This window comes from Kogia breviceps, chromosome 6 (assembly GCF_026419965.1).
Source record: "Kogia breviceps isolate mKogBre1 chromosome 6, mKogBre1 haplotype 1, whole genome shotgun sequence".
In the NCBI taxonomy this organism is placed as follows: Eukaryota; Metazoa; Chordata; class Mammalia; order Artiodactyla; family Physeteridae; genus Kogia; species Kogia breviceps.
Window position 1 is genome coordinate 127,595,858 of NC_081315.1, and position 19,483 is coordinate 127,615,340.

The 19,483-nt window shown below is 40.7% G+C and overlaps 1 protein-coding gene across 1 annotated transcript; it reads right to left on the reverse strand.

Annotated features, from left to right (window-relative positions):
• Positions 1-127: 127 nt before the first annotated feature.
• Positions 128-18,045, reverse strand: LOC131758216 (large ribosomal subunit protein uL22-like). Its single transcript, XM_067036254.1, is given in 4 exon segments — positions 128-542; positions 15,062-15,152; positions 17,537-18,000; positions 18,002-18,045. Coding segments are annotated over 4 exon segments (1,014 nt in total).
• Positions 18,046-19,483: the final 1,438 nt, after the last annotated feature.

A 19,483-nucleotide genomic window follows, 5' to 3' on the forward strand; every position in this document is an offset into this window, starting at 1 on the left:
CGCGGCGGCCGCCTCCCTCCCCTGCAGGCCGGGACAGCCTCCGCTCTGGACTCGGGCGCACGAGAGGGCTCCCGCCAGCACCTCGGGAGGTTCTGGAGAAGGAAAGCAGTGCAGGGTTTTAACTGAATCAACAGGCGGGAAGCCAAGGCGAGGGAGACGATCCCGTTGACCAAAAATGTGCGTAGTTCGAAGTTCTGCTCCTCTCTGAGGCCCGGCGCTGTGGCCCTCCGGAAGGCCGGAGCGACAGTGCCCGAGCTTCTCGCTCCCCGGGGGCTTCTGGCCGCGCGGTGAATTCACAGCGCCGGCTCCGGGGGCGACGGAGGGTGGGTCTGGAGCTCGGCTGCGCGCCCCTCCCTCCCGGCTTCAGCAGCGGGGACCCCCGCCTCCGCACCCTCTGCGCAAGGGAAACTCCTCTTGGCCTCCCCAGTTTCTGCCACCGAGCCCCTTTCTCGTGCCCCCGATCATGCTTCTGTGTAAAATTGAGTATCGGGGTTTTCCACAGCCTCACGGTTTCTCCTCTCAAGAAATAATGTGGGCCACGGCTAGCCAAGGCAAAATAAGATTTATTTTTAATTATTTTTCTGTATTAAAAAATTAATTACAGCGCCTAGGAAATTACACAGATAGTACAGAGAGGTCCAGTGCACCCTTCGTCTGGTTCCTCCAGTTGATTACATCTTATTTAACTATGGTACGCTACAAAACCAGGAATTTGTTATGTGTGTGTGTAGGTCTGTGTCATTTTATACCAAGTGTAGATTCCTGTAACCGCCACCAAAATCAAGATAGAAAACTCTTCTATCACCACAGTGGCCTCAGTGCAGCTACCCCTTTATGGTCACACCCAGCCTGTCCTCCCACCTCTAACCCTGGCAAACACTCATCTATTCTCCATCTCTATATTTTGAGAGGCTGTATAAACAGAATCTTACAGTATATAACCTTTTTTTTAAACATCTTTATTGGACTGTAATGGCTTTACAATGTTGTGTTAGTTTCTGCTGTATAACAAAGTGAATCAGCTATACGTGTACATATATCCCCATATCCCCTCCCTCTTGCGTCTCCCTCCCACCCTCCCTATCCCACCCCTGTAGGTGGTCACAAAGCACTGAGCTGACCTCCCTGTGCTATGCTGCTGCTTCCCACTAGCTATGTATTTTACATTTGGTAGTGTATATATGTCCATGCTACCCTCTCACTTCGTCCTAGCTTACCCTTCCCCCTCCCTGTGTCCTCAAATCCATTCTCTATGTCTCCGTCTTTATTCCTGTCCTGCCCCTAGGTTCATCAGAACCATTTTTTTTTTTTAGATTCCACATATATGTATTAGCATACGGTATTTCCTTCTCTCTTTCTGACTTACTTCACTCTGTATGACAGACTCCAAGTCCATCCACCTCACTACAAACAACTCAATTTCATTTCTTTTTATGGCTGAGTAATATTCCATTGTCTATATGTGCCACATCTTTATCCATTCATCTGTCAATGGACACTTAGGTTGCTTCCATGTCCTGGCTATTGTAAATCGTGTTGCAATGAACACTGTGGTACATGACTCTTTTTGAATTATGGTTTTCTCAGGGTATATGCCCAGTAATGGGATTGCTGGGTCGTATAGTAGTTCTATTTTTAGTTTTTTAAGGCACCTCCATACTGTTCTCCATAGTGGCTCTATCAATCGATACTGATTCTTTTTCTACTCAGCATCATGCTCTGCAGATTCATCCAAGTTGTTAGGTATATCCGTAGTTCCTTTTTGTTGCTGAGAGTATATCACAGTTTAAGCAGTCACCCATAGTAAGATGTTTTGGTTGTTTCCAGTTTGGGGCTATTACAAATAAAGCTGCTATGAAGAACCAGGTACAGATTTTTGTGTGCACATGTTTTCATTTCTTTGGGAAATGCCAAGAAGTTTGGTTGTTGAGTCTATGGTCTGTATATTTAGGTTTTTAAGAAATTGCCAAACTACTCTTCAGAGTGGTTGTACCATTTTACATTTCCCTCAGCAATACGTTAGAGATTCAGTTTCTCCACATCCTTGCCAGCATTTGTATTTTCATTACTTTCATTTTAGCTGTTTTAATAAGTGTGCAGTACAGTGATATTGAGTCTTAATTTGCATTTCCCTAATAGCAGATGATGTTGAATATCTTCTCATGTGTTTATTTGCCATCCCAATATCTTCTTCAGTGAAATTTAAAAATATATATTTTACCCACTTTCTAATTCAACTGTTTGGTCTAACTGCTGTTCAGTTTTGAGGGTACTTTTCATATGCTAGATGCCAGTCCTTTGTCAAATAGGTGGTTTGTAAATATTTTCTTCTGTCTGTACCTTGTTATTTATCCTCTTATCAGAGTTTCTCACAGATCAGTTTTTAATTTTGATGAAGTTCTATTAATTTTTTTACAGGTTATACTTTTGATTTTTTTTTAATAGGTTATACTTTTCCCAGACCAGGGCACGAACCCGTGTCCCCTGCATCGGCAGGCGGACTCTCAACCACTGCGCCACCAGGGAAGCCCTAGGTTATACTTTTGATGTCCAGTCTAAGAACTCTTCACTAAATGCTGTGTCCCCAGATTTTTCTCCTATGTCTTTTCCTAAAAGTTCTATGGCTTTACGTTTGACATTTAGAGCTCTCTATTTTGTTCCATTGACCTAAGTGTTTCTTTGTCCTCCAATACCTCACAGGCTTGAATACTGCAGCTATGTAAGTCTTGAAACCAAGTAGAGTGTTTTCTGCCACTTTATACTTTTTGTAAAATAAAATAATTTTGTAAAAATTATTTTAGATATTCTAGGGCCTGTGTCTATTCAAATAAATTTTAGAATATATTTGTGTATCTCTACAAAATGCCTTGCTGGGATTTTGATAGCAATTGAGACCTTTACTATGTTGAGTCTTCCAATCTGTGAATAGAGTAGGTCTCACTGTATAGTTAGATCTTCTTTGATTTCTTTCATCAGCATTTTGCAGCTTTCAGCATATAGGTCCTCTATATATTTTGTTAGATTTGCACTTAAGTTTTTTTTAAGCATTTGTGCATAGTATAGTATTTCTAATTTTCAGTTCCACATATTCATTGCTAGTACATAGAAATGTGATTATTTTGTATGTTGATCTTGAAACCTACAATGTTGCTGAATTCACTTATTAGTTTTGGGCAGTTTTGTTGTTGTTGTTGTTTATTTCTTGGGATTTTCTATGTAGACAATCATGTCATTTGAGAAGAGAGGCAGTTTTATTTCTTCCTTTGTGATCTGTATGCATTATGTATCCTTTTCTTGCCTTATTGCAATGACTAGAGCTTCCAGTAGTATGATAAATGGCAGTCATGAGAATGAACATCACTGTCTTACCAGTCTTAGGGAATTAGGTCCTGTTGGTTGATGGTGTGGTTGAGTTCTATTTCCTTGCTGATTTTTTCTCTACTTATTCTATTAATTGTTGAGAGAGGATCTCCAACTATAATTGTGGATTTGTCTATTTATCATTTCAGTTTTATTAGTGTTTGTCCCACATATATTGTAGCTCTATTTCTTAATGAATGCACGTTTAGGACTGATATGTCTTCTTGATGCATTAACTCTCTTATCATTATACAATGTCCCTTTCTGTACCAGGTAGTTATCTTTGCTCTGAAGTTGATTTTATGCTATAATAATATAACCACTCCTGCTTTCTTTTGATTAATGTTTGTATGATATTTCTTTTTCTGTCCTTGTACTTTAAACCTATCTATATCATTGCATTTAAGTTGAGGTTGTTATAGAAATATATCTTTGGGTCAATTAAAAAAAATCTACTCTCCAATCTCTTTTAATTTGTATATTTAGACCATTTACATTAAATGCAATTGTTGCTGGGTTAGGATTCAAGTCAACCATTTTATTTATTTATTTGTTTGTTTTTTGTTTGTTCTGTTATTAGTTTCTCTAATTTGTTTTTCCTGCCTGTGGGTTATATAAACATCTTTTAGCATCTCATTTAGATTTAACTGTAGTGCTTGTGACTGTATCTCTTTACGTACCCATTTTCTATGACTGCTGTATGTAAGTCACACTGCTTATGGTATTTTGTTATGACAGCCCAAGTAGACTAAGATACCTACATTTTTCTAATTTTGCCCCAACTCTTTCCTTAATTTGACGTGAATCCTGTAGCCATTGTTCTCTATCACTAACTTTCATGATAATAAAAATCTCAGAAACATAAAAACCTCAGAATATAAATATTCAGAAATACACCTGCTGACCTACATCTGGCATTGGAAATGAAGCAGTTATCTAAATCTAATGTTGGCATCTACCCACATGTTACTGCAAACATCTAGGAATGTTTTTATGGTAATTTTTAAAAACAATGCAACAGTGTTGTGCTGTTATATTTTTAAGAATCTGGCATTCCAAAAAAGCAATGATAAATGAAGTTCAACATTGTAACTATTGATGGAAGCCTAAGAAAGGAAGATGTCCTAATGGTTGCAGCCCGCCTAAACCTCCTTGTAGAATTGATAACCCACATCTGTGAGCCTGATTCTCTGAACTGTGGGTTGTAGATTTGGGTCACAGAGGATAGCCCTCAAATAGTGCAGAAGTCACAGAGATGAAAGACATGCCCTGCCTCTCCCTGGGACTTGGTATTTGGGCCAAAGAAGGCTAGTAACACAGCTGCACACCAATCCAGAGAAGAAATCTCAGGATCTCTTAGAAGCTGGAGTGAGTCGGGTGTCATCATATTCAATCGCCTGTGCTATGTGGACCCATGTTACTGTGGATAGCGGTGGTGCTGACCTGGATGCCTCAGCCCTAGGTCTACTCAGCAGTCTTCAAACAGATAAGGAGTATTAGAAATCAGGGAGGTGTGAGAAGGAAAGATTAGCTCTCAGTGGCTCCCTGAGATATATTTAAAATCCTGTGGAGTTAGAGTAGGAGAATTTTAATTGAAATAATACATGATTGATGTTAGGGTTGGACTAGAAATATGAAAAAAGATGAAATTCATCTTTAAAGTTTCAAATTCTCTGTTTGTTCTTCTTTCCCCTACTGATACTGTACAAGTCCTCATTTCCACCACTTATTCACACATCTTCGACCATTACTCCCCCATCCTCCCAACCCACTCCATCTCACCCATCTACTCCCAATCCCCATCAAAGTGAAAATATCCCTATTAAGACAACCCAAGTCTGATCTCACAAGGCACTCCTGACCTTCTCCTCACCCCAACGCTGCAAACCCTTAGTGATCCAGTTCTTCAGATCTCTGCTTACTGCTAGAAAGCAGAAAAATTAAATGAACACTTATCTCTCTATTCAATACCTTTTCTGGATGGCAGTAGCAAACCATGCACTATGTTCGTAATTAAGTGTGATGAAGAAACAGACCCATCCCCTGCCTTTAAGAGGTAACTTCTGATGGACAAAGCACCATGGCATGCACACAAGGGCATAAAACACAGTTTGGACTTTAGGTAGTTCATACTCTAGTTTAGGGGGTCTGCAGACTACAGCCTGGGCCAAAGATGGTCCACTAATTATTTTTGTACTGCCCATGAACAAAGAATGGTTTTTACATTTTCAAATGATTGGAAATAATCATAAGGAGAACACATTTCATGACACATGGACATTGTATGAAATTCAAATTTCAGTGACTATAAAAACAGAAAAATTTGTTTGGAACACAACCATGCTCATTGGTTTACATATTGTCTATGGCTGCTTTCATACTACAACGGCAGAGTTGAATATTTGCAACAGAGACTGTTTGGACCTCAAAGCAGAAAATATTTACTATCTGACCCTTTGCAGAAAATGTTTGCCAACCTCTCATCTTGTTGGAGAGGCAGGATGGACACAAATATTCATAGCCCAGAGCAAGGTGATATGTGCCACATCCACACACAGAAAAGACATGTTCCAAAAATGCAAGCAAATCCACAAATGCTGCATAGAGAAAGTAGAGTGTGACCCAGGCCTAGAAGGAAAGGTAGAGATAAAAGAAAGGCCACCTATTTCACACTGAGGGACCAGCCTGCCTAAAGGCACTGAGGTGGAAATGATTATGCTAGAGATAGGGGAAGCTGGAAGAGGTGAGGCAGGGAAGGTAGGATTGGCTTCTGATACTTGTTGCCAATAAAAATGACTAGAAGAGGACTTCTCTGGCTGTCCAGTGGTGAAGACTCTGCACTTCCAATGCAGGTGGCATGGGTTCAATCCCTGGTTGGGGAGCTAAGATCCCAAATGCCACATGGCATGGCCAAAAAAAAAAAAAAAAAAAGACTAGAAGACAATAATGAAAGAGGGTTCCTTTTCCAAAAGAAACAAGCTGACCAACTGAAGGAGAAGCAATGAAGAACTCTCTACTCCTGAGGTTAGAAACATGGGAGAAAGTATTTAGATAAATGTAAAAGAAAAGGCAAAAACAATTATACTCCAATAAAGATGTTAAAAAATATAAATAAATAAAAATTTTAAAAAAGAAAAAGAAAAGGCAAAGGTACTTTATGGGAAAGTTCTAGAGTGTATCTTGCCAGTCAGAGGGTATAATAATCAAGTCTTTCCCAGAAAAGATTACAAAATTGTCTGAGATGGGGGATTAACTAGACACTGACTGAACGTATAAGTAGTCTCAAAACATAGTATAAGGTGAATGTTTTCTTCACTTTGCTGAGAATTTTGTCACTCAGAAGGAAGAAGTAGATTCCATATATACATAGGGCCAGGACAGGAAAAAAGATGCTGATGTAGAGAATGGACTGGAGGACACAGGGAGAGGGAAGAGGAAGCTGGGACAAAGTGAGAGACTTTCACTTACATATATACACTACCAAATGTAAAATAGCTAGCTAGTGGGAAGCAGCCACATTGCACAGGGAGATCAGCTCCGTGCTTTGTGACCGCCTAAAGGGGTGGGATAGGGAGGGTGGGAGGGAGATGCAAGAGGGAAGGGATATGAGGATATAAGTGTACATATAGCTGAATCACTTTGTTATACAACAGAAACTAACACAACATTGTAAAGCAAGTATACTCCAAAAAAGATGTTAAAAAAAAAAAAAGGAAGAAGTATCTGGTAGACCTGGTGTTTTGTTTTTAACTCTGACCAATGTGGAGTTGATGTTGTGATAGGAATGACAGAAAGTTTGGCAAGATTTTTGCTGTCAACTCCGAGTGTGAGGTGAGGTAGAACATACATATATATACACACAAAACAGACACAAAAACTTCTAAGAATAGAATAAACTAATGTTTGTGATCATGGTAAAAAAGAAAAAGAAAGAAACACAGACAGAGAGCCAGAGGGAGAGAGAAAGGCTTTTTTTCTGTTTGAGAGCAAGAAATTGAACAAATAAGAGCTAGGTTCCACTAATTTGGGTACAAGATCATGTAATTTTATGTATTGGATATTTTATACCCATATTAATGACCATAAAAGAGGATTAGCAATAACTTATATTTTAAAAATTTCACTTAATGATCCCACAAAAAAGTTGTAACAATAAACAATTTAGCAAAGTTGCAGGATACAAACACAACCCACAAACCCAGTTGTGTTATGTTTTTATACACTAACAATGAACAGTCTGAAAAGGAAATTAAGAAAAACAGTTCCATCTACAGTAGCATCAAAAAGAATAAAATATGCAGGAATATACTTAACCAAGGAGACAGAAGACTTGTACACTGAAAACTACAAGATGTTGCTAAAAGAACTTAAAGATACAAATAAATGGAAAGATATTTCATGTTCATGGATTGGAAGGTTTAATATTGTTGTTTATTTTTTAAGTGACAGACCAACTTTATGTTTTTTTAACATCTTTATTGGAGTATAATTGCTTTACAATATTGTGTTAGTTTCTCCTGTATGACAAAGTGAATCAGTTATATGTTAACTGATATATGTCAACACTACCCAAGGTGATCTACAGATTTAAAGCAATCCCTATCAAAGCCCCAAGTGTTTTTTGCAGAAAAAGAAAAATCCATCCTAAAATTCATATGGAATCACAAGGGACCCGGAATAGCCAAAATAATCTTGAAGAAGAAGAACAAAGTGGGATGCCTCACATTTACTGATTTTAATACTTATTACAATGCTATTAATCAAAACAGTGTGGTACTTGCATAAAGACAGACACATAGACCAATGGAATAGAATAGGAAGCCAAGAAATAAACTCTCACATATATGGTCAAACAATTTTCAACATGGGTGCCAAGACCATTCAATGGGGAAAGGATTGTCTTTTCAACAAATGGTGTTGGGGAAACTGGATATCACGTGCAAAAAACAATGGACCCTACTTAGATACAAAAATTAACTCGAAACGAATCAAAGACTGAAACATCAGAGCTAAAACGAAACAACTTTTAGAAGAAAACATAGAGGAAAAGCTACAGAACATTGGATTTGACAATAATTTCTTGGATATGACATGAAAAGCACAGGCAACAAAAGTAAAAGTAGATAAACTGAGCTACATCAAAATTTAAAACTGAGCATCAAAGGATATAATCAACAGAGTGAAAGCAGCCTATAGAATGGGAGAAAATATTTGCAAGTCATATTTCTCATAAGTGGTTAATATCCACAATATATTAAAAACTTCTACAACTCAACAACAACAAAAAAACAGACCTGATGAAAAAATAGGCAAAATACTTGAATAAACATTTCCACAAAGAAGACATACAAACGACCAACAAGCACATGAAAAGATGCTCAACATCACTAATCATTAGGGGAATGCAAATCAAAATCACAGTGAGATGCCCCCTCTCAGCCATGAGTATGTCTACTATGTAAAAATCAAAAACAGAAGATAACAGGTGTTGGTGAGAATGCAAATAAATTGGAACCCTTGTGCACTGTTGGTGGGAAGGTAAAATTGCACAGCTACTATAAAAAACAGTATGGTGATTCCTCAAAAAATTAAAAATAGAATTTTGTATGATCCAGCAATTCCACTTCTGGGTATATATCCAAAAGAAAGCAAGGTCAGGAAGAGATATTTTTACACCCATGTTTATAGCAGCATTATTCACAACAGCCAAAATGTGGAAACAACCCAAGTGTCTGTCGATGGATAAATGTATAAACAAAACATGGTCATATGTATATACATGGTCATATATATGTATATATACCATGGGACATTATTCAGCCTTAAAAAGGAAGGAAATTCTGATATGTGAACAACATGAATGAACCTTGAGGACATTATGCTAAGTGATATAATCCAGTCACAAAAAGACAGATACTGTATGCTTCCACTTATCTGAGGTACCTAGAATAGTCAAATTCATTGAGACAGAAAGTAGAAAGGTGGTTGCCAGGAGTTAGGGGTAGGAGGGGACGGAGGGCTGTTGGGATACACAGCATTTCAGTTTTGCAAGCCATGAACAGTTCTGGAGATTGGTGGCACAGCAATGTGGGTGCACTTAACACGACTAAACCGCACACCTCAAAATAGTTAAGATAGTAAATGTTATGCTATGTGTATTTGAACACATAAAGGAAAACATGCATTAATAATACCATTTGCACTGTACTTTACCTGCATTATTTTATTTTCACAACAACCGTATGAGGCAGGTGCTTTTATTATTTTCATCTTATAAATGAAAAAGGGAGGCATGGAGAATATTGTGAAACTCAAGTTCACACAGCTAAAAACTGTTAGCCTGTCTCTCAAAATTCCAGTGAGTCAGGCTTTTAAGCCCATGCTGTCTTTACTACTCAGCAAAAAGCTATCAACTTATCTGGACAAAACAAAAATACGGTGAGGCAGGGGCTTGAGGAATGAGGTTGGTAATGAAGGAAGCCAAGCAGGTATTTTTACCAGTAAACCTAGATTGTATTTGTATCCTGCAACTTTGCTAAATTGTTTATTGTTACAACTTTTTTGTGGGATCGTTAAGCGAAATTTTTTAAATATATGGTTAAAATATAACCTAGATTACAGGAACTACAGCAACTGAGTGGAATATTTAGCTACCAGCTTCCTGACAAAAAGGGAGTTAGGACCAGGAGAAAAATATAAAGTACTGTGATCCTCATTACTCAAAAAAGAAAGGAATCATGCTGGTATGTCAGGAGAGACCAAGCTCTTTCTGGCTCTGAACTCTTGGGGGCGGGGTGGGGGAGTAATTTACCACATCAGCCTTTATGGAAGAAACATTGAGGTACATAATGGATGGTGTCTTCAGTACTGGTGGACATTCTGCATGTAGCCATAGCAAACGATGCCACTTATGGCATACTTCAAGTCATAGCTCTATAAAATGATGTGTATGGGGGGCTTCCCTGGTGGCGCAGTGGTTGAGAATCCGCCTGCCGATGCAGGAGACACGGGTTCGTGCCCTGGTCCGGGAAGATCCCACATGCCGCGGAGCAACTGAGCCCGTGAGCCATGGCCGCTGAGCCTGTGCGTCCGGAGCCTGTGCTCCGCAGCGGGAGAGGCCACAACAGTGAGAGGCCCGCATACCGCAAAAAAAAAAAAAAAAAAAAAAAGATGTGTATGGAAAACCAAAATAATAAAATGCACGTATGGTGCTTTTCTGGTGATTTGACTCCATAGGAAAAAGCTTAGGGAATGTATTACTATTCGTGTCTCATACACTACCAGCCCTGAATATCAATTCCATTTGTCAGGCTTTGGACAGGAGCTGTATAGGAAATGGCGGTAAACTGAGATAAGTGAGGTAACTCTGCTGTTGACTGAAAAGAGATCCAGTTGCTCTAGACACAGCATATCCACCGTTAGTGGATTTTCTAGGAAAGTTAAGGGGCTCAGCTGCATTGGCCTGCCGTTCAAGCGGACACCTCCGATTCTGCACGGAGGTTGGAAACAGATTGTACAGCCGGAAAGCAAGAGGATGACTAACTTAACCAATGGGCCCGAAGAACCACTGCTGAGAATCTTTAGAAAATCAGAAAACCAAGAAAAACAGTGTAGACTAGACATGGGTAAAGTCTCCATTTCTCCAAGAAGGAAAATCGGGAGTTTTAAACCATAAGTTTGAGGCCAGCTCCAGTAAAACTCTAGAGTAACTTAATAAAGGGAGGGAGATTATAAGCACAGGTTTTTATTAAGAACAAGTTTTGTCAAAGTACTACATTATTTTAAGTGTTGCTAGACTAATGGTAAAACACCGTGGTCAGGGGATAGCTACCCTGTTCAGGAATGACTCCAAGCTCTGTCACTCGCAAACTGCAGAACCCAGATGACTTTTCTGTTTTGTTTTTTGGCTGCGTTGGGTCTTCACTGCTACGCGGGCTTTCTCTCTAGTTGCGGCGAGTGGGGGCTACTCTTCGTTGCGGTGCGCCGCGCCGGCTTCTCATTGCGGTGGCTTCTCCTGTTGCGGAGCACGGGCTCTAGGCACGCGGGCTTCAGTAGTTGTGGCACGCGGGCTCAGTAGTTGTGGCTTGTGGGCTTGGGCGCAGGCTCAGTAGCTGTGGTGCACGGGCTTAGTTTCTCCGCGGCATGTGGGATCTTCCAGGACCAGGGATCAAACTCGTGTCCCCTGCATTGGCATGTGGATTCTTATACACTGCACCGAGGAAGTTCCAGATGACTTTTTTTTTTAACCTGCCTAAGCCTCAATTTCCTTGATTATAACCTGGGGATTGTAACGCCTACTTAACAGTTCTATTGAGAGCAGTAAGCAAAATAATTCATGTAAATTGTTTAGCACGGTGCCTGACAAAAAGTGGTTGATAAACGTTAGTTATCGTGATTTTCTTCTGTGAAAATAAAAAAAGCAAGCATAGGTTTAAAATAATGAGTTTAAGACTCAAAACCCTCAGGAGATGCTTTCATTTTTATTAAAATGCTTTTCTTTGTGCCTATATGTAGGGTAACTTTCTCTATTTCACAGTCTCCTAAGGTTCATTTTTTTTCAAACACAAATGTCATTAAAGGCTTTGACTAACAATAGAACACAAGACAGATATTGTAGCTGAGTGTTAGAAAGGTCTTAGGGTCCTTTTAGGGGGCTTTTACATTTAAGTTTTAACCTCCCTAATGTTTAGTTGACTTGTCTACAAGTTACTTTTTAATAAGACTAAGATTTTCCACAGTATATTGCTGAAGGAATAAGGTATGATTCAATTTAATATATGCAATAATGTGTGGTCATAGTAAATGGAGAGATGATAAAGGGTTAGCAGTGGTGGTATAAGTACAGATGCTTTTTAGTTACTTTGTTTTGATTAGAAGTATTTTCTATTTTTTTCTACAATGGGTATATATAAAAATGGGGGAAATATTTTGAATTTTCAGATGTATAGTGATCAGGAATGTCAAAATCTAAAATTTTTATAATAAGATGGGAACATGCTTGGAATGTATTGTTTAAATTTTCTAGCCAGTTGAGTTTAGTGGATAGAAATCATAGCCTCCAGCCTTAGGAAAAATTTGTAAACACATTTCAGAATGTCCATTTATTTATTCACCAAGCACACGTTATCCCCAAGATATGCCACATGCTGTGTTATATATTAGGAGTAAAATGATAAGTTAGATAGAGCATAATTCTGGGTGGCAGAGCCTCTTGCCCTTTCTAGAAAAGAACAAAGCCTAAATTTTCCTAAGTCAGAAGTTCTCAGGTTTGGAGGCACATTAAAATCATCTGAGGAGCCTTTAACATCACCAATGCCCAGGCCCCACCTGAAGAGACTCCAGTTTAATTTAAAAGTGACTCAGGTGACTCTACTATGAAGCCACAGCCTGAAGAATGGGTATTGAAACTGACCGTTGAGGGATACGAGGAGGGGCTTGCAGGGATAGAGAGAAGAAAGAGACCGGGTAGAGGCTGGTCATTGATGGCAGAAGTGGATGAGGTATGCGGAAGGCATGGGAAAGAATGATGCCCAGTGATACCCTAAGAAACTACTGTGCACCTGCTTACAGGTATGCCCTGTGTAAATGTGGTTTTTAAATGTTTTACTAAAAAGGACCTGGCCCCTTTAATAAAGGAAAAATCTGTGCCAGCCATCCTGAGACAGCTGGGGAAAACTGCTAGAAGCCTGTGACATAGCTCAGTAAAAACAAAATTCCACGTGCATATAATTTATCATAAACCCCAGCTCCAGTGGAGAAAAGGCTGTCAGACCTCAGCTCAAATGGCACTTGCGGTGGGTCAGGCTAGAAAAGACCAATAATCAGAAACACATCAAAACCGCAGGCGCAGAGAAGGTCACGAGGACAAGTCTCAGCAGTTATTGACAATAAAGCAAAGAACATACAGGGAGATTGACAAATGGATTTCAAGAGGCCTGGCAATAGTCCTAAAGCCATGAAAGCAGACTGTGGACATCAGCAAGATATAGCAGCAGGTGGCCGGCTTAGGCTGGGGCAGATATTTGCAGCTTGAACTACAGACCCCAGAGGGATGAAAGGGAATAAGAAAGGGTGATTATCTCAGGTTGGGGCCTGCATCAGAGGCTGGAATGTGAAGGTGAGCGTGGACAAGAGAAAAACAGAGACACATTCTTAAAACTAAGATATAAAGAAGGATATGATCACAGAAGTAAGTCAACAGCCTATCTGAGAGTGGACTAAAAGGCAGACTATATCAACGGCTATGTACGTGCCAACTTTAAGAGTGACGTGGAGCCCCTCATGAAGGAAGAGTTCAGGGCCCCCAGCCAGGCTCAGCTGGCGGCAGCTACAGTTAAGTGGCTCCAGCTGCAGGACCTCTAGGGCCTCTTATGAGCTGAGCCTCGCCAGTTATCACGAGGCACACTGGAAGTAGATCCAAGGAGAAGGGAGCAAGCAAAGGGCCCCCTTCCTAAGGCCTAGGGCTGGAAGAGCCCCTCTCTCCCTCCCGCTGCACATGAGAGAAAGGTGAGTTCTCCCTGGATCTTGCGGGCCCCTGAGCTATTTTTTTCTGTGCTGAACTTGGCTGTCAGAAACGCTGAAAGGGGGTAAACCAGGAATGTTGGGAAGGCATTTAGCGTGGGGTGAGAATGCCTGCAACGCAGGAGAGGGCTACCAGGGAGGACTTTACACGTTCTGTAACGATGGGTCCGCAGGCGAGAGCAAAAGAGGTGTGTTTGTTCATTTGTTTGGGGAGGGGAGAATCACTTTTTTAACAGAATGAAAGGCAAGACAATTACATTAAGATTTTCATAGCAATGCACATTGTCAATGTTAACAAACGGTTTTAAGCTTAAGTTCCTGGTACGTAGTATATGGATTAATTTCAGTTGTGTAACATTGGAAAAGAGGTTTGTCTGAATGCAAAACAATTAAAAATAGAACTAGATTAAGCAGTTACAAAATAAGAGCTGGCATTTAGGAAGTTTTGCATTATTATCAATGTATTACTTTATACAAAGCACTTAAAAGTGTGCCTCTGGGTGCCTGCTGCCACCGCTGCTACAGCTACTCTATTTAAAAACATAAACATTTAATAGGCAGAATAATGGTTATGAGCCAAACTGATGGAACAAAAATCATGACTTTGCCACTTACAACGAGAGTGACTTTGGATAAGTATCTTAATTTCTGTCCCTTATTTCCATCAGCTGTAACATGGAGATAACAATAGCACCATAGGGTCACAGGGAAAATTAGGTGAGTTTATATTCATAAAATGCTTACAGCAGTGCCCGGTATGTAGCAGGTACAATATCACATGTTTGCAATTATTATAAGTCTAATTAAATAATATAAAAAAATGTTAAATCTCCCTGTAAATCAGTAGTTCCCAAACTTAGCTAAATGTTGGAATCTCCTGGGGCACTTTAAGATGTGTGACACACCTGGATCCCACCCCGAATTATTATATAATGGAAGCTCCCTAGATGATTGTAATGGATAATTAAGTTTGAGAACCATTAATGTAAATAATGACTGTTGCTTTAAGTAATGAGTTTCATTGAATTAAATAGGTCATGTTATAATAAATGAGTCTAATGACAGCTAACCAAAGTGCAGATATAAAACCAACTGAAAAGAATCAGCTTTGTGACCCAATTTGGGAGGTACTTGCACTGAGTTCATAATACTTGTTTTATGTATTACATAATTCTAGTACTATGCTAAACACCGTAAACACCAAGGCAAACAATAAATAATTGCCAACTCAGTGGAGCAAGGGATCATTTTTTTTTTTTTTTTTTTTTTTTTTTTTTTTGCGGTATGCGGGCCTCTCATTGTTGTGGCCTCTCCCGTTGCGGAGCACAGGCTCCGGATGCGCAGGCCTAGCGGCCATGGCTCACGGGCTTAGTTGCTCCGCGGCATGTGGGATCTTCCCGGACCAGGGCACGAACCCGTGTCCCCTGCATCGGCAGGCGGATTCTCAACCACTGCGCCACCAGGGAAGCCCGCAAGGGATCATTTGAGCAGATGATTTATCAAGGGAGCCACAAGGGGGAAAAGGCCTCTGTCCTCAGGATGGTGTATGAACTCATGCAAAGACTATACTCAGAAGCTTTTATTATTCCTGTGGATTTGTTTATGATGAGGGTAACACAGAATTGCTGATGTTCCCAGGATAGCGTAATCCACATGCTACTGGTTTAAACAGAGATTCTCCCCCAGGACCAATTCTGGGGCACTTCTACAAAAACAGTAACTGATGCTACATTTTCCCGGAAATGCTAGAGTATCACAGAATGGGAAATCAGTTTTTATTTTAGAGTCTGAGTAGCAGATAGTTCTTTGGGCCGAAGGGAGATGAAAGTGTGTGCGCCGCCTGTTAGAAAGGCAGAATCCGGTGATTGCAGAAAGACCACAGCCACAAGATCACTGCAGACACAGGGGTATTCAGATTAGAGAGTTTGTGAGCTGTAAAATTCCTGAGGTTGGTAAGCAAGGCAGGCAGCCAGAATTTTGTACAGTGTTTTGGAAGGAAACAACATTTTCTTAGGAAATGGATTGCATGCTGCTTAAAGACCAAATTTGGAACAATAAACAAAGGCATAAAAGTTCTCTATGATTTGTATCAGGAACTTTGAACTGCATAGGATGTAAGGGAAGAGTCCTTTAGCTGCACTGGTCAAAGGCAATGGCCAGTTTTTTTTTTTTTTTTTTTTTTTGCGGTATGCGGGCCTCTCACTGCCACGGCCCCTCCCGTTGCGGAGCACAGGTTCCGGACGCGCAGGCCCAGTGGCCATGGCTCACGGACCCAGCCGCTCCGCGGCACGTGGGATCCTCCCGGACCGGGGCACGAACCTGTGTCCCCTGCATCGGCAGGCGGATTCTCAACCACTGCGCCACCAGGGAAGCCCAATGGCCAGTTTTTGAGTAAAGACACAGAGACCATCCACACCTACCATATGTCCTTCTTATATAGCCCATGTATGCTTAAATGTATATAATTCCCATCACAGAATAAATTTACAGTCAGTCTCAGCAAGTCCACGTGAGAGGTAACACAGCATAGCACAGCACAACACGACTGATTCAGACTTCCCAGGTTTGAATCCTGGCTCTGCCATGTACTCACTGGGGAAGCTTGGGCAGTTTTTTCATCCGTAAAATAAGAGTCCATAAAAGTACCTTCTCTCAAAAAGCTGTTATGTAGGTTAAAAGAATTCATATTTGTAAAACACCTAGAAGAGTGCCTTCACACTGCCATAGAAATGCTTCTGAAATAAGTAAAGCTTCATCAAGTCTCAAATTGGAAATTCCTTTCTTTTTTTTTTTTTTTTTTTTTTTGCGGTACACGGGCCTCTCACCGCTGTGGCCTCTCCCCCTGCGGAGCACAGGCTCCGGACGCGCAGGCGCAGCAGCCATGGCTCACGGGCCCAGCCACTCCGCGGCATGTGGGATCCTCCCAGACCGGGGCGCGAACCCACGTCCCCTGCATTGGCAGGCGGACTCGCAACCACTGCGCCACCAGGGAAGCCCGGAAATTCCTTTCTGACTTTATTATGTGTAGTCATGTTCCTGGATCAGGTGTCTATCTGATAATCGAAGTCTCAACTGTGGCATTCAGACGTGCAGAAAATGAGATAAGCCATACTTCTTTTGGAAACGTGTTTTGCTAGGATTATCTCTACCTGAATGAAGACTGTGTTATAATACCCACTTAGAGGGTATCAGGATGACAGACAGGATGCAATTTAAGAATCTGAGGGCATCATTTGTCTATTACTCTCATATCAGGAAGTAGGATGTAAATAAACTTCCTTGGATGTCAAGAATACCAAACAGCACATGAGATTCAACCATTCATCCTCAAAACTCTGCCCAGCGTTTGTATTTGTTTGGCTGGTTGGTTGGTTTGCTAGTTTGTTTGTTTGGTTTTTATGTTTATTGTTCAGCTTTTTTACGGTCTGGAGAAGAGACGTGAAATTACGGAAGCCTGTGCTTCTCAGATTTTCTGGGGTTGGCAATGCTCAGGGCAGAGACAGCTCTTTCAATTATAGGTCTCGGCCAGTGTCGGCCACAAGGAAAAATGAATGGCCACCCAGTCCTAAGGGGCCAGTATTTCTTTTTTTTTTTTTTTTAGTTTTATTTGCATTTATTTTTTTTGTGGCATTTACTCCTAGGCCATAAGTTTTTTGTTTCTTTGGTTTCTTCTGGGCAACCTCCTCTTCTGATTTAGGAACAATCTGTTCTTTTTCAGTAGGGATCATCTCAATGTAGCAGGGAGAGCTCGGGTATGGGTTGATCTGACCACGAGCTCTGTAAGTCCTGTGCCGCATCTTGGGGATTTTGCTCACCTGGGTACGCTCAATGACCAGAGAATCTACAACTAAGCCCTTAAGTTCAGCATGACTCTCTACACCTTTGAGCATGTGCAGTAAAAATTCAGGAATCTTTTTGGGTCCCCGACCCTGCGTCCAGCCCCACTGTTTGGCCTGGGCACACCTACCCACTCGACCACCGTAACAAAGGAATGGCACACATTGCCTCTTGAAAGTGACATCCTTCAGATACTTGGTGGCTTTTCTGCTCTGCATACCCTGAATGGCCTGGGAATTTTCACGGGTGTTCTTAAAGTGAACATGAAGGTTTGAACCTCTTGCATGATTTTGTGGGGTTTTCTGGGTCAAGTGAATAGCAAACCATTTTTAGAGGTCACCTCAGGCCACTTACCAGAAGAGCAGGGGCTAGTATTTCTATATCACATAGGAGTTGAAGCCCAAACTCACCGTATCTGCAGCCTGGACTCAAAGAAGCTACCCAGTGACATTCTGGCCCCGAAGTGCTCTGGCTAACTGGTTACAAGGCTTATCTTTGATGGGCCAGTGACTCTCTCAGCTGGTTTAGTGGCAAAGCACTGTTGACCTTCAGCCCGTTTCTACATGGCATCATCATGGTAAAAGGATAACTGTAAGCAGCTCCTCTGGCCATACCTGCCCAGAGCGGTAGAAAAAGGAATGTATGACAGCACCATGCATTCTGAGTGACATACACAGCTGACACCCTCCCACGTGGGATTTTAAGTTTTCATCCTTTTTAATGTGTGCAAGTGTCATACGACTTTGACACCTCTCCCAGGATTTCTCGGGATCTTTCCCGAAGAGCATTTGGCCTAGACCCCTATTGCTCCAGACTGTACCCCCTCTCTCTTCCTCTGCTGTTCTCTTTACAGCTAGACTTGCAAGGTAGATTTGTGTCAAAACACTTGAAAAATGAAGATTATATGAATACAGCTCAAAATTTACCTTATTTTGTTCAAAAAGAAAAAAGCACAGAGTGAATTGTCGAGTTTGAGCTATGAATGAAGCTTTGGGTAGATTTCAAGGCAACAATGCCAATCGGTCTACTGAGTTTATCCCAGAGTGGACTGAAAGTTTGAAGAATCTGGCTGTGCTACTTAGATTGCCTAACCCATCCCATTAAATATTATTTTCTAGACCCCAAATTTCCCTTTTAGATCATTATCCATTGTATGTTTTCTCGCCTGTGGTAATTACTGGGCTCCTGCACCACTGGAAGTACAGCAGAAACATGCAACGCATTCTTTTTTGTATTATGCTTCTGACCCTGTTTCTAAGTCCCAAGCAAACTCACATCATCCTAAATTTACACATTCCCATTCTTCCTTAGAGAATGGTATGCATTTCAATTACTAAAATAATATACCGGAAAAATATTTGCAATAGAACTTGTTTTTTCCCTTTATTTTTAATTTTTATACAATTTTTAAAGGTTTCACTCCATTTACAGTTATTACAAGTTATTGACTATATTCCCCATGTTGTACAATACATCCTTGTAGCCTATCTTACACCCAATAGTTTAAACCTCCCACTCCTCCACTCTTATTTTGCCCACCCCGTTCTCCCCAAGGGTAACCACTAGTTTGTTCTCTATGTCTGTGAGTCTGCTTCTTTTTTGCTATATTCACTAGTTTGTTGTATTTTTTAGATTCCACATATAAGCGAGATCATACAGGAGTTGTCTTTTCTGTTTGACTTATTTCACTTAGCATAATACACACACACATCGCATCCTCTTTGTCCTTTCATCTGTTGATGGACACTCAGGCTGCTTCCACATT